This window comes from Ipomoea triloba, chromosome 2 (assembly GCF_003576645.1).
Source record: "Ipomoea triloba cultivar NCNSP0323 chromosome 2, ASM357664v1".
Taxonomy (NCBI): Eukaryota; Viridiplantae; Streptophyta; class Magnoliopsida; order Solanales; family Convolvulaceae; genus Ipomoea; species Ipomoea triloba.
Genome location: NC_044917.1, coordinates 338,343 through 360,601, shown reverse-complemented (window position 1 = coordinate 360,601; position 22,259 = coordinate 338,343). Strand labels below are relative to the sequence as shown.

General features: G+C 38.2%; 5 protein-coding genes across 5 annotated transcripts; 4 read left to right on the top strand and 1 right to left on the bottom strand.

Annotated features, from left to right (window-relative positions):
- The first annotated feature begins 161 nt into the window (after nt 1-161).
- On the top strand, nt 162-5,024 carry LOC116009813 (heat shock 70 kDa protein 15). The gene is made up of 10 exons (XM_031248950.1): nt 162-308; nt 1,045-2,256; nt 2,412-2,639; nt 2,754-2,849; nt 2,939-3,142; nt 3,277-3,471; nt 3,569-3,715; nt 3,871-4,020; nt 4,119-4,249; nt 4,428-5,024. The coding sequence occupies exons 2-10, from the start codon at nt 1,087-1,089 to the stop codon at nt 4,648-4,650; spliced, it is 2,544 nt and encodes an 847-aa protein (XP_031104810.1). The 5' UTR covers nt 162-308; nt 1,045-1,086; the 3' UTR covers nt 4,651-5,024.
- Nucleotides 5,025-5,983: 959 nt separating this feature from the next.
- On the top strand, nt 5,984-6,667 carry LOC116010024. The gene has a single exon (XM_031249279.1). The coding sequence runs from the start codon at nt 5,984-5,986 to the stop codon at nt 6,665-6,667; it is 684 nt and encodes a 227-aa protein (XP_031105139.1).
- Nucleotides 6,668-7,610: 943 nt separating this feature from the next.
- LOC116010023 lies at nt 7,611-8,264 on the top strand. The gene has a single exon (XM_031249278.1). It carries the CDS (start codon nt 7,611-7,613, stop codon nt 8,262-8,264), a length of 654 nt encoding a protein of 217 aa, XP_031105138.1.
- Nucleotides 8,265-10,131: 1,867 nt separating this feature from the next.
- Nucleotides 10,132-10,806, top strand: LOC116010021 (sporamin B-like). The gene has a single exon (XM_031249275.1). It carries the CDS (start codon nt 10,132-10,134, stop codon nt 10,804-10,806), a length of 675 nt encoding a protein of 224 aa, XP_031105135.1.
- Nucleotides 10,807-15,409: 4,603 nt separating this feature from the next.
- Nucleotides 15,410-16,132, bottom strand: LOC116010020 (21 kDa seed protein-like). The gene has a single exon (XM_031249274.1). It carries the CDS (start codon nt 16,130-16,132, stop codon nt 15,410-15,412), a length of 723 nt encoding a protein of 240 aa, XP_031105134.1.
- Between the last annotated feature and the right edge of the window lie 6,127 nt (nt 16,133-22,259).

Genomic DNA, 22,259 nt, shown 5'->3' with positions numbered 1-22,259 from the left:
AAAAAAAAAAAAAAAAAAAAAAAAAAAAAAAAAAAAAAAAAGGAAGACAATTCTCCTCCTAGTCCTAGAGTCCTAGTAAATCAAACCACCATTTTCGTTTATTTAATTTTTTTTAAATCGAAAATTCTACACAAACCCCACCTTCGCTTACTGCCTGCCTTTAAAACCCCTATTTTTCCCTTTCGTATCCGGTCATACTTTCCTGTCTCTAAACATACCGCCGTAGTAGGGAAGAGAGAGTTCTAGAATCCACCGGTGCGCTTTTGCTCGGTCAATCCTTCCCACACTTCCTGCTCTGCGTCCTTCCGGTACGTCTGAATCTCGAAATATAGTTTCGTGTTTGCTCAATTCTCAGATCTGTGGATTTCTCATTTTAAATACGGTTGTGTAGATCGTTGAATAGGTTATCGTATTTGAACTTTTACGGGCGCTGAATATTGATCCTTTTTCTGCTTCCGATTTGATCGTTTTTGTATCGTAATGAGAAGTAGGATATTGTTTTAAGTTGGAATAGAATTAGTCATGCTTGCATTGTTTGTTGCTTTGGCCAGGGTCTTTATTTAACTGTTTTCTGGATACGTGATCGGCTTTTGGGATGAATTAAGCCGTGATTGTATGGTTTTCTTAGATGATGTGGTGTGTAGGGAGTATGTGTGTGCATGAAAGCTAATTCAGTGGCAAGTTTTAATATTTCATGCTTCTGTTTCTGAGGTGTAGCTGTTGAATCTGATTCGGATCAATTCAAGCTTGCTACAACATTTCATGTTTCTTTATTTTGTTTTGTTGGCAAAGGTTAATGCAACGGAAAAGCTTAAGTTTTCCTGTTTGTTTGAGTATGACTTCTGTTGAATCTTAATTTGATTAGTTGTAGCTCCGGAATGGTAATTGCATATTTGGTTGTTTCTTTGGTAGCCTATATATTAAGTTACACATCTATCTGTGGATGCCATAGTGAATCAGTTTGCTTGTGATTTGCATTAGAAGTATAATTTGGCAATTGTATAGGTTCTGGATTAAATGTTGCCTTGCTTTACTGTCATTCAGGTTTTCTGTTCTATTGGACTTTAATTGCTTCTTGCAACAAAAATGAGCGTAGTAGGGTTTGATGTTGGGAACGAGAGTGGTGTCGTTGCAGTTGCAAGACAGAGGGGAATTGATGTTGTTCTTAATGATGAATCAAAGAGAGAAACTCCAGCTCTTGTTTGCTTTGGTGACAAGCAAAGATTCATTGGTACAGCTGGTGCTGCATCTAGTCTGATGAATCCAAAGAACACAATTTCTCAGGTAAAGAGATTGATTGGACGTCAATTTTCAGATCCCGAGTTGCAAAGGGATATCAAGTCTTTTCCTTTCTCTGTGACTGAAGGCCCTGATGGATTTCCATTGATCCATGCTCGATATTTGGGGGAAATGAGAACTTTCACACCCACCCAAGTTCTGGGAATGGTGTTGTCAAATCTGAAGAGCATTGCAGAGAAAAATCTGAATGCTGCAGTAGTGGATTGCTGCATTGGGATACCCATCTATTTTACTGATCTCCAGAGAAGAGCAGTTATGGATGCTGCTACAATTGCTGGTCTACACCCACTACGTCTCTTCCACGAAACTACAGCCACAGCATTGGCTTATGGTATCTACAAGACTGATTTACCTGAAAATGAACCCCTAAATGTTGCTTTTGTTGATGTTGGACATTCTAGCATGCAAGTTTGCATTGCCGCCTTCAAGAAAGGCCAGCTGAAGATATTGGCACATTCATTTGATAGATCACTTGGTGGAAGAGATTTTGACGAAGTCCTTTTCCAGCACTTTGCTGCAAAATTCAAGGATGAATACAAGATTGATGTCTTTCAGAATGCCAGGGCTTGCCTTAGACTCCGCGCTGCCTGTGAGAAGTTGAAGAAGGTTTTAAGTGCTAATCCTGAGGCACCTCTGAATATAGAGTGCTTGATGGATGAGAAGGATGTCAGGGGTTTCATTAAAAGAGATGAATTTGAGCAAATTAGTATTCCCATATTGGAAAGAGTGAAGAAGCCATTGGAGAAAGCTATTGCAGAAGCTGGTCTTGCAGTTGAAAATATTCACTCTATTGAGGTTATTGGGTCTGGATCACGAGTCCCTGCTATTATTAAGATTTTGACCGAGTTCTTTGGTAAGGAGCCTAGGCGTACAATGAATGCAAGTGAATGTGTTGCTAAAGGCTGTGCATTACAGTGTGCCATACTCAGTCCAACATTTAAAGTGCGAGATTTTCAGGTAAATTTTATTGGCTCAGCTCCTTTTAATATTGATCCTTATTCCTTACTGTTGAGATGTCTGGTCTTCAAGGATTTCCAGTGGGGTGTACAGTCTAACATTTCCAGTTAGAGAGTTTGTAAAGTTTTCTTCTTGTTGGTTGTGTACTTGTGTAGGTCAATGAGAGCTTCCCTTTCCCAATTGCTTTGTCCTGGAAAGGACCTGCTCCAGATGCCCAAAATGGAGTTGCTGAAAATCAACAGAGCACCATTGTTTTCCCCAAGGGGAATCCAATACCAAGTGTGAAAGCTTTGACGTTCTACAGATCTGGCACATTTTCGATTGATGTACAGTATGCTGATGTCAGTGAACTACAGGCACCTTCAAAAATCAGTACTTACACGGTAATTAAGTTTGTTTTTATCTGATCTGTGTAATATGTAATTTACTCTGTAATACATAAAGTCAGAATTTGATAATGTTTATGCTCATAATACTGTTGCTGCATTTATGAACAGATTGGTCCTTTCCAATCTGCAAAGGGCGAACGTGCAAAGCTGAAGGTTAAAGCACGCTTGAATCTGCATGGTATTGTTTCTGTTGAGTCAGCAACTGTAAGTGATGAAGTTTCTCTTGGTGGCTGGTGAAAGAACTTTTTTACTGTTGGACAAATTTTGATTGATTTCTTGTGTATATTCTCTAGCTTCTAGAAGAAGAAGAGGTGGAAGTACCAGTTGTTAAAGAACAATTAAAGGAATCAACCAAAATGGAAACTGATGATATTCCTCCCCAAGATTCCTCTGAAACTGATGTTAACATGCAAGATGATAAAGTCACATCAGATGCTTCTGAGAATCATGCCCCAGAGTCTGGAGACAAACCAGTTCAAATGGAGACTGATGCTAAGGTTTGTTATATGTTGTAATGCAGTTGCTCTTTCCTTTGATTTTGTAACCTATTCTGGTACTCAGTCAGTACCTTACAGTGTCCACATCTTACATCAGCTGTGCTTACCAGAGATTTCATTGTTCACCCTTTCAGGCTGAGGCCCCAAAGAAAAAGGTCAAGAAAACAAATGTACCAGTCTCAGAATTGGTTTATGGAGCATTGTCACCTGCCGATGTACAGAAGGCGGTGGAAAAAGAATTTGAAATGGCATTGCAGGATCGTATCATGGAAGAAACAAAGGACAAGAAGAATGCTGTGGAGGCCTATGTCTACGACATGAGGAATAAGGTATTATTTGGTTGTTCTGTGATAATTTTTCATTAAAACTTGGATGCAGTGTACTCATTTTACATGTGCCTTAACCCTATTTAAAAAATGTCTCCAGCTCTTCGACAAGTATCAAGAGTTTGTAGTTGAGTCGGAAAAAGAGCAGTTAATTGCTAAACTTCAAGAGGTGGAAGATTGGTTATATGAGGATGGAGAAGACGAGACAAAAGGAGTCTACATTGCCAAACTTGAGGAACTTAAAAAGGTTAGTTCTTTTAGTTTGCTGCTTATGTAATAAATTTTCTCCTCTTTAGCTGGCCACTGAGTTGTTCTATATCTTGGCTGCTTATCTTATTCTTTTTTCATTATTGTTTGTTGAGTATATGTTTGACAAGATGACATTTGGTTTGTGATTTGCAGCAAGGTGATCCCATTGAAGAGCGTTACAAGGAGTATACGGATAGGGGTACTGTCATTGATCAACTAGTCTATTGCATCAATAGTTACAGAGAGGCTGCAATGTCAAATGATGTAAAGTTTGAGCACATTGAATTAGCAGACAAGCAGAAGGTGAGCAAACACTGTATTTCTTCCTCCATTATTGTGCTTTTTCCTTATTCTGAAATTGGTGCCTAGTATTTGATGGTTAAATTATCTATCTGTTTTAGGTCATGAATGAGTGTGTTGAAGCTGAGGCTTGGTTGAGAGAGAAAAAGCAGCAACAGGATGCGCTTCCAAAGTATGCCACACCTGTTCTTTTGTCTGCTGATATCAGAAAGAAGGCTGAAGCTGTTGATAGGTACTGTTATATCAGTAATAGCATTACGTGGATGCCTTTCTTGTATATATGAATTAATGAGGGGTGGTTGTTCAAATTTGTTTCTCAATATGTGCAATATGCATGATTTTCTTCCATCATCTTTTATCATGTGTGGACCATCATCAATTCACTGATTTCTTCTGCTTCATCTCTACAGGCTTTGCAGGCCTATAATGACGAAACCCAAGCCAGCCAAGCCTACCACTACTGAACCATCATCACCACAAACTTCCCAAAGCAGTGAGAAACATTCTCAAGGTGGAGAGGGCCCGAACCCCAATGAAAATACGGGCGAGGGAGCCGGAGCCGAAGCAACTTCTGCCACTGAGCCAATGGAAACAGACAAGTCAGAATCGGAGTCTGCTCCAAGTGGTGTGTAGGTTCAGTGGCTGGCTGCTTTGTTGTCTCTGATGCATTTTGCGATGATTCGGTTACTTGTACTCCTTCCCATTCGGTCCTGAACATTTTGATGAATCTATAGTTGGCGGTGGCCATATTATATATTCACTTGCAGAGTTTATATTTTGATTTTGGATTATTATGTAAAAGGATTGGGAGTGTGTCTGATTAACTGTTTATCATCATTAGGGTGGGTGGTGGCTCACTAGAATCCTGTTCTTCCTAGGGATTTGCAAGTTTGGGTTCTACTATTGTTTTTTCCTTGTTTCCCGTCACAGGGAAAAAGATGAATTTCAAAATGTTTACGATTTCTCACGAATCTCAGTCTGCTTTTTAAAGATTCATTCTTGTGCTCTCAATCATCTCATTGTCTTCTCCTGTCATGTATTTTAAATTCGGTAAATTTTATCGAAACTAAATCATGAGCTCCATGTAAATATCTTGTTCACTAAGGAGAAATTTACACGCCTTTTACAGCCAGGCACAATTTGATAGTATTAGTGGAGGAGAAAATCGGAGGACTAATTTCACGGCAAGACAATCTTCACAGTAGAAAATCATGTATCCCAAGTGAGCTACCGTACCACTCCTAAGTCCTACCAGTACGATGCATGTTGCAGCCCGCAGCCTAGGAGTATAACTTGAACCACACTACACGAAATAAAGAGTTTTTAATGGTTAGAGAGCTAATACTCTCTCACCCAAAAATTTTGGGCTCTAATTTACTCTTTCATGGGGTTTTTGTCTTCTTTTTTTTTTTTTTTTTTTTTTTAATGTATCTTAGATTCTATGAACTTGTCTCTAAATCTATGAACTATATCTTAGATTCTATTATGTAATTTTCTTTTCGATGAGTTGATGTGAAAAACAAACTTAATTGAATTGTTAATAGAACGTGGTAAAAGGACATCGTAAACTCATCATTTCGGGACCATATTTCTCAACATGTAGAAAGCGATTGTACACCTCGCATTGAAGATCAGATGAATATATATACGTACTTTGGATTAGTAAGGTGCAGCAAGACAGATATAGTCGATGAAGAAATGTAAATTGATATTAAAATGATTGAAATGTACGATCCGAACTGTAGTCTTTTCTGATAACATTTCACGAGATACTCCATCGACTCCGATCTGTAAATTAATAGGACCAATTTCAAGATTATATTAACCGACGTACCTATCTAACCATATATAGTACCTTCGAATTATATACATATAAAAAAAAAAACAATAATTGAGCTGTCCGTGGGCCGTGGCTATAAATGCGAACCTTCTACTATAACAGAGCACTCGATCAGCTCGCACCAAAATGAAGGCTCTTCTGCTCCTTTTCGTCTCCTTAACTTTCGTCCCCTTTGCCTTCCCATCAAGAAACCTCCCTTCTTCTTCTTCTTCTTCTTCTTCTTCTTCAGCGTCTGTGGTCGACATTGAAGGCAAGGAGGTTCAACTAGGGCTACCATACTACGCCCTCTCCAACGTTTTCATCTTCCAGCCCGGACTATGCCTAATAGACATCAAGAACCGAACCACAGGTTGCCCACACGACGTCGTTCAGTGCAACATATTCTCCAACTCCACGGCCCTCCTGGGCTGGCCCATCATCTTCAACACCCCCGCCAACGTGACGGCCGGCAACGTCATCACGGAAGGCATTTCTTACACCGTCCGTTTCCCCGTCTCCGCCGCGGGGTTGTTATGTATCCAAGAGATCTTTTGGGGATTAGCTGACGTCAATATGTTCCAGAAATACATCACGACGGATCCAAACGCCGGCGCCGCCGGCGTCTTATTCCAGGTGAAGAAAGAGTGGTCGGGATATAAGATCTCTTATTGTGTAACAATCCCAGTACCCCGCACGCCCGTTTGCTACCCCGTGGGGTTGATACAAAAGGATGGGTACAACCGTTTGGGGATAGGCTTCGGTGTTAACTCCCTCCACTTCTCGTTCTCCAAGTATAATGCCACCACGCTCCACGCCCATGCCACTTCCTAGCTAGCTAGCTAGCGCCTAGATTAAATATACATAATAGTTTTAGACTATTATGTATTGGTGTGTATCAATCAATGTGCGTGTGAAATAATAATGTGTTCATTTTGTATCCTTTTTTTTAATATTATTTGAAAGGGTATTTTGAAGAAATTATTTACTAAATTCCGCATTCATATGAATAAAAAGAATTTAATTTTGATGGTCATGAACAATTTTTTTTAAAAATAATTTTGATTTGATGATAAATTGGAGGCTTTAACAACAGTCTGTTTGTTGTAAAATAATAAAGAACATAGAAAAAAACAAAGAGATAAGGGAGAAAAGAAACCACTCGACATTTTATTTGTTATTGATGATTTTGTTTTTACATATATACCTACATGGCTACATCATAGTAACCACTTGACAATAACTACTTCATAATACAATATTCAATAATGGAGAAAGTGGGAAAGTGGAGAGATCATGGAATAATGAGCATAAGTCAATATAATGTAACCTTCACTACCTAGTTTGCAATATTAGATATTACTTAGTTATTATTAGTGTTGGGTTACACCCTTGGCCCAATGGGATGATCCATTGGGTCTAACTTGATAATAAAAGCCCAAGTGTGCATGTACAACTACAAAACAATTTAATGGTGGAGGAGTTTGGTTTGCCCTAACCCAAAAAGCCCATAATTTATTTATTTATTTATTATTATTATTTTTTGTTTTTGTTTAGAGTTTTGCGTGAAATCCCATGAACAACTACTACCGCACCTTTACGTGAACTTTTGTACATAAAAACAACGTCAACTGTTTTCCGGTTGAATTGCTAGCTTGTCAGAAAAATTTCAGTTAAAATGGTTTGATCTTCCTATAAATACCATCTCATTTCCATCATCACAGACCAAACCCAAATTAATCCTCAGCTCCCTCGTAAACAAACATATTCTAGTAAAATGAAGTCTCTTGTGCTTCTTTTCGTCACCTTTTTATCATTATTCGTCCCCTTTGCCTTCTCCTTAGAGTTTCCCTTTCCACCTTCTGTGACGGACATCGAGGGCAACGACCTCCAGCTCGGCGTCCCATACTACGCCTTCTCCGCCGCTTTCATCCTCCCCGCGGGGCTCTGCCTACTCGACCTCAAGAACCAAACCATAGGCTGCCCGCACGACGTCGTTCAGTGCAGCCTACTCTACAAGCCCATCCTCGGCTTGCCCATCATCTTTTCCACCGGAGGCGCCTTCAACGCCACGCCAGGCGCCGTCGTCAAGGAAGCCACTCCCTACACCGTCCGGTTTCCGGTCACCGCCGGGGGGCTATTATGTCTCAAGGATACCGTTTGGGGTTTAGCTGACGTCACTCCCTTCTGGAAATTCGTCACAACGGATCCTAACGCCGCCGCCGCCGAGTTCCAGGTGCAGAGAGAGGGGTTCGGATATAAGATCGCTTATTGTGTATATATTCCAATTCCTCGTATTCCCGTTTGCTATCCCATTGGGTTCATACAGGATGGTTTCAACAGGCGTTTGGGTGTGGGGCTGGGGGTTAACACCGCCCAGTTCTTCTTCACCAAGAATGGCACCTTGCTCCACAACTATGCCACTTCCTAATCCTAGCCACTGCACCTTAAATCTACATATCAAAATATAATAATATATATGGATGATATTATGTGTGGAAGACTACAGTAGGTCTATTCAAAAATAATTGTGTATGAAATAATATAATGGGCTCAAAAGCTTGTTTGTATTAGGCTGCAGCTTATTATTGTTGTTCCTAGTGGTTTAAATTAATATAAATTACCTCCTTTATATATGGATTATTTGATCATCTTTAATATTGGGTTTCTATCTTTACTCTTATTCTTTTTGCCTCACGAACTTGTATTCTTGATTTCAGACATGTAATTTTCACTCTACATATCTAATAAAAAGAAAATTTACTCAACATATCTAATAAAAATATGACATGTTAGAAAATAATGAATTCGTAATGATAATGGTAGAGTCTCTAGCATAGTTCAATGTATAATTAATTAATAATTTTTTATTTAATTTTGGACAGCACACAAATGTAGTGAAAATTGTTAAAATTGTGTAATTTGTATCATACCTTTAATAGTTTTTAGGGTGGTAATTTAAATTATTATAATTATAAATAATAATTCGAGGTAATTAAGTTTGATTTAACTTAAGAAAGAATTTCAAGCACGCAAATTTTAAAAAACTTAATTATATCACCATTCATATTTTTTTAAAAAATCAATTTTGATAATCACTTAGTTAAAATTTTGAAATAATTTGATATGATTTGGTGAACCCAAAACCTTAGCAAAAATCTATACTAGTTTAAATGAATCTTCACAACTTAATTTTACTTAATTCAACGGTTATTGTTAATTATTATTTTCGTCAACAACTTGCGAACATGACAAGTGATGGCAATGGTGTGTGGTAGTGGAGAAATGTGGCATATATAACGACCACTAAACCTCAACATTCCATCTTGTATTTTGAATTACATATTTCATTAAACTCAAGTTTTTTACAAAACATATTATAGTTTAATTACACCCTATCATACCAAAATGTAGTGTATTATGAATAATAAATAAATTTTCGGTTATAGTAAAAAGTCTCGAGTTTGAACTAATGAACTATTAGGCATTAAAATATTTTTACAAGTTTTAAAAAATATTAAAAGTAATTTGATTATATTATTGTAAAACATCAGTTCAACTCATGTACCATGAGTTTTCATGCTTTTGATGCAAGGTTCATTAATTTGTGGCATTTATGTGTTTGTACGTGTTATAAAGGTGTTCATTATCGGATGCTTTTCTTGTATTTTAGCAACCAACCACTCCATTTCTTTTAATGATGAATATTTTGAAATACTATAGCAAAAAAGTAATTACACTTTGAGTAAATTTTTGGTATGGATCGGACAACACTGCACACAACACATAATGAAATAAAAGTGTTAAAATTATATAATTTTTGTCACAATTTTAATAGTATTAGGTATTAGGCTGGTAGTTTAAATTAATTATTAAATTTATTTATCATTACCAATAATATTCTAGATAATAAGTTTGATTTAAGTTGAGAAAACATTTCCAAGAAATTAACAAAAAAATTAAAATATTGAGTATAATTTTTACTGGAGTTTGATCATGTGTTATTGTCCATAATCTACTAGGTATATAGGATGCATGGGGCTGGTCTGCACCTTACCTTTTACAGAGTTTTGCGTGATGAAACCCAGAGAACGTACAACTCCCGCACCTTTACGTAAAGCTTTATACATAAAATATGTCAATTGTTTTAAGGTTGTCTTGAAGATTTGAGTTGAATGGCGGGTTTGAATATTTGATGTTCCTATAAATACCACCTTCTTCTATCTCATTTATATCACAAAGTCACAAACATATTACATATTCTAGTTTAATTACGCCATACATATAGACATACCAAAATGAATGCTCTTCTGCTTTTCGTCACATTATTATCATTCGTCCCCTTTGCCTTCTCATCAACACTAGAGCTTCCCACTTCGTCACCTGCTGTGCTCGACATTGAAGGCCAGGAGGTGAAATGCGGCGTGCCCTACTACGTTTTCTCCAGCGCTTTCATATTCCAGATGGGGCTATGCCTATCCGACGTCAAGAATCAAACTACAGGCTGTCCCCATGACGTGGTGCAGTGTAGCATTAATCTCAACAAACCTAAAAACCTCGGCATGCCCATCATCCTTAAATCCGTCAACGCCACCACGGATCCCGTCGTCAGGGAAAACGCCCCTCACCTCTTCCGGTTTCCGGTCATTGGATTAACGTGTATCCACGATGTGGTTTGGTATTTAAAGGACGCCCTTACCTTCTGGAAAATCGTCACAACAGACCCAGCGGCCGCCCCCGGCCCCGCGGCTGCATTCCAGATCCAGAGAGATGGGCCCGGGTATAAGATCGCTTATTGTGCATCAATTCCACCGCCCATCAGTACTTCCGTTTGCTTTGGCCTTGGGTTCTTACAGGATGGTTTGAACAGGCGTTTGGGTGTGGGGCTGGGCGTTGACTCCGCCCAGTTTTTCTTCACCAGGAATGCCTCTGCCGTCGAGAATCTTGCCACCTCCTTGCTGGCTAGCTACTAGCCTTAATATATATGCAGCATGCATGGGTATTATTATTATTATGTGTGTGAAATAATGTGCTCAAAAATTGCCAGGCCACCTCTTGAATTGGTTGTGTATTGTTGTTGTTTTTTTTAGTTTGCAGGTGGTTTAAATTGACTATCCTCTGATCATATGAACTTTTGAGCTATTCACAAATAAACTTGAGTTTGTATTTGATAATATCAATTTTTAAGGGTTTTTTTTTTTTGATGATGGAGATTATATATTACAGCGAGTAATGGAGGATGTGCATTGAATAAACCCAACTGCACTAACAAGACTATGTTTTACAAGCCCGACCAAGAAGTTATTAGCAAAACTTGAACTCTAATTTTCAGGTAAGAAAATATCTCAATTTTGATTAATTGCATAACGTTGAAATATAATATATGTGTGTTTTTATAATTAATGAACCAAAACAGCACCCAAATGGGAAAGCACGAAAAACAAAGCTTAGCTTTTTTTTTTTCTAAAATCAGAAGTTATTTAAGAGTATTAACAATTTAGTGAAGTAAAAACATGAAGAAAGATTATATTAAACTTTTTTATAATGTATATGTTAGTTTATGATGAGAAAGTATTATGAATTGTTATTGCAGATGATTATAGTAATAGTGTGTTGGTTTTGTTGGGGTCTAACAAAATCTCTAAAATTGTGTTCTAAATTAAAGCTTTTCTTGAGAAGATTAGTGGCATAAGCAAATGTTGTGAAAAATTGTTCAATTAGAGAGAAATTCTGATTTTTAATAATAAGGATGTGTCTCCTTTCTCCATTTTCTATTTTTTAAAAATTCAATTTAAGCATTTTAATACAAACCATTGCTAATCATCAATATAATGTCTTAATTAATAGCCAAATATTAAATGATAAACCAATTAATTAGTTACATGCACATCCAAATGCTACATTTAAGATTAACTACATTTGTCACAATTACTTCGGTCGGTTTTTCAATCGGTTACACAACCGACCGACTGTTTGCTCGCCTCTACATTTGTATGCTAAATTGATCGAGTATTTGAGGATCACAACCGAGGGCACATTCAATTCCAAGTCCGAGCATACTGTGAAAGTTATTGTACGTAATCAAGTACTCACTGCAATAAATATAATAGCTTTATTCTTCTCGTTACTTTTTATTCACTCCCATGAAAGTAATCCTACCACGATGAAAATTTAATATATTTTCTTTGTCAACCAGAAAAGCTTGTAGTCATTTATTATTCGTTGGTGTGCTTTCGCTCTTATACAATAGCCCGCAAACCAAGTATGTAACCCAACTATAGTATCAACATAATTATATTAATTTATTAACTAATTAAACCGGCCAGTTGCAAACTCAAAAGCGAAACAGCTAACAATACATAAACAAAAACAAGAGAGGAGCTGAGACTGCTGTGAGAATTAGCAGTCCAATAATAATCTAAATAAGCTTTTGAGCATATTATTTCACAGACATTATTATATATACCTATTTGAATAATTTTATATTAAAGCTAGCTGGCATGGGCAGGTAGCTAGCTAGGGCCTAGGAGGTGGCATGCTTCTTAACCCTGCCTGGTTTGGTCGCAAAGACAAACTCGACGGGTTGAATGCCCACCCCCACCCCCAAACGGCTGTTGAAACCATCCTGTATGAACCCAATGGGATAGCAAATGGGAATATGAGGCAGTGGAATTGTTATACAATAAGATATCTTATATCCCAACCCTTCTCGACTGATCTGGAATTCGACGGCCTTATCCGCTGGATCTGTTGTGACGATTTTCGAATTGTCATCGCTCCCTTTTCCCAAACCCCAAGTGGTGTCTCCGTCACATGACGAATTATTATTATCCTCGACCTTAAACTTGATGGTGTAAAAAGTGTTTTCCGTGACGGAGGCATCCTCGGTGGAGTTTCCGCCGGAATCCGCCGTCAAATTGGCGGCGGATGATGAGTTGGAAAAAATGATGGGCAAGCCGACGAGGGGCTGGTCGAAGACGGTGCACTGAATGACGTCATGGGGGCATGATGATGAAGTTTCATTCTTGAGGTCTTTTAGGCACAGTCCCTCCACGTGGATGGTGCCCTGGGAGAGAGCGTAGTAGGGTTCCCCCATTTTGAGCTCTTTGCCTTGGACGTCCACCACAACATCTGAAGAAGAATCCGTAAGCAATCTTGACGAAAAGGCTAAGGGGACGACGACACAAAAGGTGACGAAAAGAAGCAAAAGAACACCCTTCATTTTTTGTCACGAATTGAAACGAAATAGTTTAAACTTGGTATTTAAAGGCCCATCAACTCATTTTTTACTAACAAATTGCTTCTTTTTTATTGATTTTTTCAAAGTTGCGGTTAACATCAGTACTATATAATTTCCAGCAGGGTCGAGTATCTCGTGAATTACACGTGTATTCACATTTCGTATGACCCAACCAATGTAGTTTAATTTACTGTACGTACTGCTCGTCTTAATTTAGTCTGGATTTTCAATTTTAGAAATTTTGGCCGGTCGCGTCACAAAGTTTTTAGTCATGCACGTACTGTCAAATACAATAATTTATTCTTTCATCTTTTCAGCATAGATATTGTAAGTAAATTGATGACTACACTTTGGGAAATTACATTATAATACTAAGGTGGGTTTGGTTGGCATGCATTTGTGCGCAAGAGTTATACCATGAACCCGGGTCCACTTTGTAAGGTTGACTTGTCATAATTTATATTCATAAGTAAATTGTGAATATTTAGTTGTGCACATTTATCAGTATTCAGTATGTAAATTATGTATTTTTGACCCAAGTCTATAGAATAATTTGTCCAGTACGCCCGCATACCTTACTATCATATTTTATTTCAAATCCAAGTCATATGTATAAAAATCATTTCCCCCTTACACATACATGCATGTGTGTATGTATTATATTATATAGGAAAATAATATATATATATAATATATACTCCCATGGAGTGTAACTCCCACTACATGTCGTACAAATTTTATTGGGTAAACAAAAGTGAATGAATAAAACCATTGGCCTACTTTGTTGTTTAAATCAATCAAAGAATAACACATCAATCAGGAGTAAAAATGGAGTAGAAAGCGGAAGTGGAAGTACGGTCACATGATGGAACTTCGGTGGTGAGACATTGACTATTTGGATTGCAACTGATACAGAAAGTATAGAACATACTACTTTGTAATATAGTCAATAGTACTCAAAAAATATTATTTATTTATTTTGATTTTTATAGAACAATTTTTTTTTTTAATATTTTGATTTATGTTTGCAATTAAATAGGTTACTCTTACTAAAATTTAATTACCAAGTATTTGGTTTTAGTATTAATTAAAGATTCTAATTTTTATTATTTTAACAATGCTTCAAAATTGGTCAGCAACACCAGCTAATACAATCGAAAGTGGCTTAAAATTTTGGTGAGAGAGTAATCGAAAAAAAATAATTTAGTCATGGTTGTCGGAAAATTTTTTGGCAACTTATGGTGATGATCTCTCAAATAATTTTTCTTGAGAAATTAAACCAAAGTTTACGGGCCCATTGGCATAAACTTAAAAATAAAAAATAAAAGTTGTGGCATGTTAATTGCCACTAAAATAATTTTAATTTTTACGTTCTGGCCAAAATTTTTCAACCACTTTATCAAGGTTGGTTGGAAATACCAATCAACTAACTCTTGTTAGTCGAAAATTCACCCACCTAAAATGATAGTAAAATACCAAAATGGGTCTGGTCCACTAAAATAAGCCTTAGGAAGTCACTCAGAATCTTATGGATCAAATTGAGTTCAATGACTTTGGGACCTACTTATGTGATCTACTGATCAAGTTTCAACTCTTAATTGGCATGTATTATTAGAGGACAAGATATTCAGCAATTAGCCTGCATGAACAGCTCAATTAGTCACACAGTAAAGTTTGAGAATTGGAAGAAAAATAGGCGGCAATGGGTGATACCAAAGCTAGCATTTATAACTTTTCATTGGCTTTTCCAAGACCCTATCTAAGTACTAGCTGTCAATTTACATGTAGTATCGGTGGTATTGACTTAGTTGTAACTATTTAGATTCTTTTCACTTGTATAATTAGTATCCCCCGCTCCTTAATTATTGTTTTTTAGGCATATATATGAAGTTATTTTGTATCACTCTCCATCCCTTCAAAAAACATTTTGTCCTCCAAATTAAATGTATAGTGGAATAGAATATGAGCATGTGCCTCTTGCAATGGTGTGGTAGGAAAAACTAAGTCAAAATATATAGTACGTCTTAGACTTGGTTGCCTTTACTCGAATTATTATATTGTTGATTGCATAAAATTAATTGAGGGAAGATAATTAATTGTAATATATTATTTAAAATATAACAGTTATAAACTCAAAAGCGAAACAACTAACAATACATGCAACCTTCAAAAAAAAAAAAAAAACAATACATGCATAACCAAGAGATTAGAGGATGCTGCTGTGATGTGACAATCATATCAGCAGTCCATGCCAATCTAAATAAGCTTTTCAGCATATTATTTCACAGATAATATAATCCGCCCCTTTTTTTATTTGTTATATTTAAGCTAACTAGCTAGGAAGAGGCATGGGGGAGCGCGGTGACATTAGTAGTTTTTTTGACGAAGAAAAACTCTACCGCTTCAATATCCAGACCCACAACCAAACGGCTGTAGTACGTACCAAACTGGTGGAACCCGACGCTAAAGCAAACGGGAATACGAGGTAGTGGGATTATTTCGCAATAAACGATGGCATATCCGGAGCCTTGTTTCTTTAGCTGGAATTCCACGGGGGGAGCCGCTGGATCTGTTGTGACGAATTCGCAGGTGGTGTCGTGTTCGAACGTTAAACCCCAAACGGTTTCTTTGGCACATGATCCCGTGACACCGGAAAACTGGATTTTGTAAGAAGTGTTTTCCTTGACCAGGCCCTCGTCTGTGGTCGAGTTGCTGGTGGTGTTGGTGGTGCTGGTAGTGGTGTTGTCGGGAGACGAAAAGATGACGGGCATGCCGAGGAAGGATTTGTAGAACATGGTGCACTGGACCACGTTGTGGGGGCAATCCGTAGAAGTTTCATTGGATTTGATGTCATCTAGGCATAGTCCTTCGGCCGGCTGCGGGGACGCGGCGGAGAGCACGTAGTAGGGTTCTCCGAGTTTGAGCTGGCCGCCTTTGAAGTCCACCACTACTGCATTATCTGAAGAAGAAGAAGAAGAGGGGAGCATTCTTGATGACACTGCAAAGGGGACGAATTCGAATGAAAAGGTGACGAAAAGAAGCAGTAGAAGAGCCCTCATTTTCGGTACGTTGTGTGGTCTGCAGGTGTATACTGGGACCAGCATGCAGCTCGTGAATATGTTAATTTGTGATGGAAATAGGACCGTAAAAAGTTGGTATTTATAGGATCACCAAATCAATTCATCTCAACTAATACATATGGTTTTTTTATTCAAATTTCTATGGTTTGAAGTGTAGTGGTTACTATATATTATATATTGGTTGATGTTAAGATTTGTACTACCGATTTCCATGGTCGAGTATCTCGTGAATTTTATATGTCTTCTGAAATTCTTCTCTACAAAAGAGTTCACTTGCCATCTGAGCTATCATTGGGTTAAAATATATGTTCAATATTAATATTCAATGTTAAAATCTTAATTATACGGAGTATTAAAATATTATTTTAAATAATAGTATATACATTTTTTAATTCATAGTTGTAAATTTTATATTATATTAAAAGTATAGTTGATAATTTGAGTAATAAATATGGTATGATTAATTCACCACACCGCGTACTGCACCCTATGGACATACAACAGAATAATATTTGTGCTGTTAAACCCGAAGGGGTAGCTCAAGTGGCCAATGAGCTTCTTTGTGGGGAAGAACTTTGAGATAACTCGGATTCGATTCCCACAAGTAACAATTCCTCACGGAGATTAGTCGAGTGTACTCAGACCGTTAAACATTTATCGAAAAACAGTATACACCTTGTGGGTTTAAAAAATAAAAAATAAAATTGTGCTGTTAAGAACGGTACGTTTCGGACACATGCATGAGCTGAGGCTACACAGACGGTAGCTGTTGAATATCTATGCGTATGGGTTAGTTTGTAATATATATCATATCATGTTTGTTTGTTGGTTTTGATTGCAACTTACGGTTCACAATAAAAAAAAAATTCAAAACTGCTGAGTTCGTTTAAGATAATGTAATATAATTAATGTTATTATTTATTTATTTTATTAGTGATTATTCTCCTTATTAGTTACGTACGTTTCTCTCTCTTTTTCCTGCTTTTGTATCATTATTACATTACATTTAAAATACACATTATTTTAACACGTACAACTATTGTCTTCTTGCAATTCCAAGTTGTAATTTAATTAATTTTAAAAAATAAAATAAAAGAGATTTTAATACATGCATGTCATTCATGGTTGACGACGTGCATGTATTATAAAGATGTCTGAATTGAATTAGAAAAAACAATCATTCTGGTGCACTTTAAGTTTGTTCTTACAAATATTTATATATTCTCCTAAACATAGTAAAGAATTAAGAATTCTAACAGAAAATCAGAGATAAATTGATGAGATAATTAATTTAGTAATCACAAAATTTGAGGAAGCAACCTAAGTTACGTTGCTTTATCTCTTTATGATCATTTGCTAATAAAGATCACAAAGTAGGATTTATATAGAGTGTAACTTTAGGTTCGTAGTAACAAACAAACAATTATGAATTTTCTCGTAAATCAAAGTCATAATTTTAATATAAGCTTGATAACCACGATATTCTAAGTTCCACTTTCAGTGGGAACATCTTATTGGCTTTACTTAGTTAAATATTGACAACATAGATTGTTTTACTTCCTTGTAGTCATTTGCTATTGCTAGCTAATAATTAAGGTCACAAGATGATCCTTTGTTGACTAAGGTCACCACTATATACATAATTTGGAACAGGGTTTTATCATTGTTGTAAAAATCGGTCTAAGCGCCCGCCTAGGCGCTAGGTCTCCCTAGACCGTACCATGGCAATTTTTCCTCCTAGGCATCCGCCTAGTGCCTAACTAAGCGACTGTAAGTAGTTTGAGATGCGTGCTTTTTGGGTTGATTTTGATTGGGTTCTTCTTCACCATCATCTCACTAAGGCGAGGTAAGTTATGTTATTATACTTCAAAATAACTATGGGTATATGATGTTTGTTGATTTGGTGTGCTCTATTTGTACTGTTTTTGCATTGTACAAGTAATAGTCTGTGTAAACCATCTTTCCTTTTTATTGGTATTCTTAAGCTTTATACACAATAATGTTCATTATTTTGTATTCACAGTTCAATATGATCCTTGGAACATACTGTTTTCATTGATTTGGGCTAGCATAAGTTTTGGAATGGGTGGATTTGTGAAGGCCAATGGTTGTGTTCTGTAACAGGCCACGCCTCAACCAACCATTTGTATTCTTAGCTTTGTAATTCATTTTCCAGAAGTATACAAAACATTGATTATAGCCAACTATTTTTGTTCCTGTTATGTGTTGCGTTCTGATTGCCCCCTTCTAATTGCATTTCATTGATCTGTTATCACTATATATTTTTAATACCCAAGATTTTGTTTATTGGGTTACAATTGATTTTGATTGTATTGCTACCACAGTACCACTTCATATTTTAAATGTCAAGTTATCTAATACTTGCAAGTTTTTGTAATTAATATTCTATCGTCTACGGTCTGATTGCCCCTTCTAACTGCATTTCATTGTTTTTGTCGTTATTATTAGGACTCTCTGAGTTTGAGTCACGTTAGGACTAGCTATCCTACTCTACCTGAGACTCCCCTTGTATATATATCTCCTATTCCTCATCATTGTAATTGTTCAATTGAATCAATACAATATTCAGTTCTCATCTGGTATCAGCTAGCCTAGGTTTATTTTCCAATGGCTGACGGCTCTGTTAATTCTTCCGAACGGACCGTTTCTGATGCAGCTATTTCTTCTGCGGTTTCTTCAGCAGCCGCTTCTCTGTCTGCTGCGCATCACTATGTTAGCATTAAGCTAACGAACAAGAATTTCTTGTTTTGGAGGACGCAGGTTATTCCGTTTCTTCGTGGGCACGACCTCATGGGTTTCGTTGATGGCACGAATCTTGCCCTAATCGTTTTCTTCCCGTTTCTGAAGGCTACTCCGCTACTGCTGCTCTACCCAACCCGCTGCATGCTCCATGGGTGCGCCAAGATCAGGCAGTCCTTAGCATGTTAATCTCTTCACTTTCGTCGGAAGTTATGTACCTCGCAATTGGTTGCACTACGTCGCGTGATCTCTGGTTAGCGCTTGAGCAGGCTCTCGCTTCTTCCAGTCAAGCTCGGATTATGCATATTCTTAGACAGCTGCAAACAATACGCCAAGGTGATGCCTCCGCCGTCGACTACATTGCTCGTGCGCAAGTTATGGTGGAAGATCTAGCTCTTGCTGGCCGTGCGGTTCCTTTGGAGGATCAGAATATGTATATTTTCAGAGGTTTACGTCCAGAATATCACTCTGTCGTAGCCTCTTTGAATGTTCGAGGTCAGCCGGTGCGTCTTCCCGAACTCGCCGATCTCCTTGGCTCGCATGAGTTCGCTACTGGTGATAGCTATGGCAGTGTTCCAGCCCCTGCAGCTGCGGCTTTTGTTGGCCAGCGTGGTAGTGGAGGTCGGTCGCGGTCTTGGCGTGGCGGATCGAATCGCCGCGGTGGGAATCAGTCACGTGGCGGTGCTGTTTTCGCCGACCAGCAGCAGCAGGGCGGTGGTGTGCAGCGTGGACGTGGCTCGCATGGCGGTGGCAGGTCACGTGGGCGACGTGGTGGTAATTGGCAGCCTCAATGCCAATTATGTGGCAATTATGGCCATCTTGCACCAGCCTGTTTTTCTTTAATTGGCCGTGGACTCCAAGCTCATTTAACATATGCTGAGGATGCGCCGAATCTTGTGTCTGACTCGCATCTTTGGATTCCAGACACTGGGGCGACAAATCACGCGACCCCTGATATTGCTGCGCTCTCTACATCTGAAGAGTACACTGGTGGTGATGCTCTTCGAGTTGGTGATGGTACAGGTTTGCTTATTCGTCATACTGGTCATGCTTCTTTTTCTACCCCGTCTAAAGTATTTAGGATGTCTGATATTTTACATGTTCCTGGTTTGTCTTCCTCTCTTTTATCTGTGCAACGCTTTGCAAAAGATAATAAAGTCTTTTTTGAGTTTCATCCATCCTTTTTTTGTTGTGAAGGATATAGCAACCAAGGCAATTCTTCTTCGCGGCAATAGTTGCGGTGGTCTCTACACGCTGCCCATTCCGAAAAACAGTTCCCGTGCGTTTATCTCGTCCCGTGCTTCCTCTTCCGTATGGCATGATCTTTTGGGACATCCTCATCAACGAGTCTTAGATCGTATTCTTCCTTTTTGTTCTGTTAGTGGTTCTAGTCGCAATAATCGTTGTACTTCTTCTTTGTGTTCTGCGTGTCAATTGGGCAAGTCTGCTCGTTTCCCTTTGCCACATGTAGACTCTGTTAGTTTGAATATTCTTGATTTGATTTATACTGATATTTGGGGATCAGCTCCTGTTTTGTCTTCTTCTGGTTATCGTTATTTTGTTCTTTTTGTTGATGACCATTCTCGTTACGCGTGGTATTATCCTATGAAATTGAAGTCTGACTTGTATGCCATTTTTGACAAGTTTCGTGCCTTAGTTGAACGGTCATTTAATCGCAAAATTAAGGCTATTCAGTTTGACTTAGGAGCTGAATACAAAAAGTTACATACTGTTCTTCTTCAGTTAGGGATTAATCATAGACAATCCTGTGCCTACACTCATGAACAGAATGGTCGTGTTTAGAGGAAGCACAGGCATATTGTCAAAACTGGTCTTACTCTTATGGCTCGTGCGTCTGTTCCATCTCGTTTTTGGGACTTTGCTTTTGAAACTGCTGTTTACTTGGTTAATAGAATGCCATCTAGTGTTTTGCAGAATTCCAGTCCTCATTATTGTTACATAAATCTTCTCCCTCATACTCTTTTCTTCGTGTGTTTGGTTGTCTTTGTTATCCTCACTTGCGTCCTTATAATCGTCACAAAATATCGTATCGGTCATCTCCTTGTGTCCTCTTAGGTTATCCTGAGTTTTTTAGGGGGTACAGATGCATGGACTTAACGACTAATAAGATTTATATCTGCAGACATGTATACTTTGACGAGAATGTGTTTCCCTTTGTTAGTAGGGTTGCTGTGCCATCTCCTCCCTCTGTGCAGAAGCCGTGGGCTGAATCGGTTTTACAGGTATTGCCATCTTTTCTTGCTGATTCTGCTCAGGCTGCTTCTCCTGTCACCACCACTGCTGCTCCTACTCGTCAAAGAGGACGACCCCGTGGCAAGTCCACACGTCCGACTGTTCGCTCCCATGCAATGGCTACGAGGAGTCGGTCTGTGGCTCCACTTTTGGCTCTCTCTGCTCAGGCCTGTCTTACCGTGCCCACTTGCTACACTCAGGCAGTTAAATTTTCTGAATGGCGAGAGGCAATGGATCTGGAGTTCAATGCACTTTTGCACAATCAGACTTGGGTTCTAGTTCCTCCTCGCCCAGGTATGAATGTGATTGGGTGTAAGTGGGTTTTTCGTACTAAACGTAAAGCTGATGGTTTAATAGAGAGGCATAAGGCGAGACTTGTGGCGAAAGGGTTTAATCAAGTTCCTAGTCAGGACTTTTTTGACACCTTTAGTCCGGTTGTGGAACCCACTATAGTCAGATTGCTTTTGAGTTTGGCTATTTCCTCAGGTTGGGTGGTTAGGCAGCTTGACGTACACAATGCATTTTTGAATGGTGATTTGGCTGAGACTGTTTATATGCGTCAACCACCCGGGTATGCTGATGCTCAATTGCCTGATCACGTTTGTCTGTTGAGGCGTTCCTTATATGGCTAAAAGCAAGCTCCACGAGATTGGTTTAATCGGTTGCATACTTTTTTACTCTCTGTTGGGTTTATAGCTTCAAAGACTGATGTGTCATTATTCTATTACTCTCGTGGTTCTGCATGTGTGTATCTTTTAGTATATGTTGATGACATTTTGGTAATGGGGACTGATGAGCTACTAGTGTCTGATTTACTCTCTAAACTGTCTAATGCTTTCAAAATTAGAGATCTTGGTGAACCTGGTTTCTTTCTTGGAATTGAGCTAGTCAAAACTAGCAATAGTGTTATTCTTTCTCAGCAGTGGTACATGTCAGACATCTTGAAACGGGTTGGAATGACTGACTGTAAACCTCTCGCCACTCCTATTTCTACATCGAAAACTCCATTGCTTAATTCAGATTCATATGAAGATCCAACGAAATACAGGAGTTTGGCTGGTGCTCTCCAGTATCTCACAATTACACGGCCAGA

Excerpts from the sequence above, each read along its gene's own strand:
- LOC116010023 (XM_031249278.1), top strand. The coding sequence starts at position 7,611 with ATGAAGTCTCTTGTGCTTCTTTTCGTCACCTTTTTATCATTATTCGTC.
- LOC116010020 (XM_031249274.1), bottom strand. The coding sequence starts at position 16,132 with ATGAGGGCTCTTCTACTGCTTCTTTTCGTCACCTTTTCATTCGAATTC.
- LOC116009813 (XM_031248950.1), top strand. The coding sequence starts at position 1,087 with ATGAGCGTAGTAGGGTTTGATGTTGGGAACGAGAGTGGTGTCGTTGCA. Across the intron at positions 3,143-3,276 it reads AAATGGAGACTGATGCTAAG|GCTGAGGCCCCAAAGAAAAA; the intron begins GTTTGTTATATG and ends TCACCCTTTCAG. Across the intron at positions 4,250-4,427 it reads AAGGCTGAAGCTGTTGATAG|GCTTTGCAGGCCTATAATGA; the intron begins GTACTGTTATAT and ends TCATCTCTACAG.
- LOC116010024 (XM_031249279.1), top strand. The coding sequence starts at position 5,984 with ATGAAGGCTCTTCTGCTCCTTTTCGTCTCCTTAACTTTCGTCCCCTTT.
- LOC116010021 (XM_031249275.1), top strand. The coding sequence starts at position 10,132 with ATGAATGCTCTTCTGCTTTTCGTCACATTATTATCATTCGTCCCCTTT.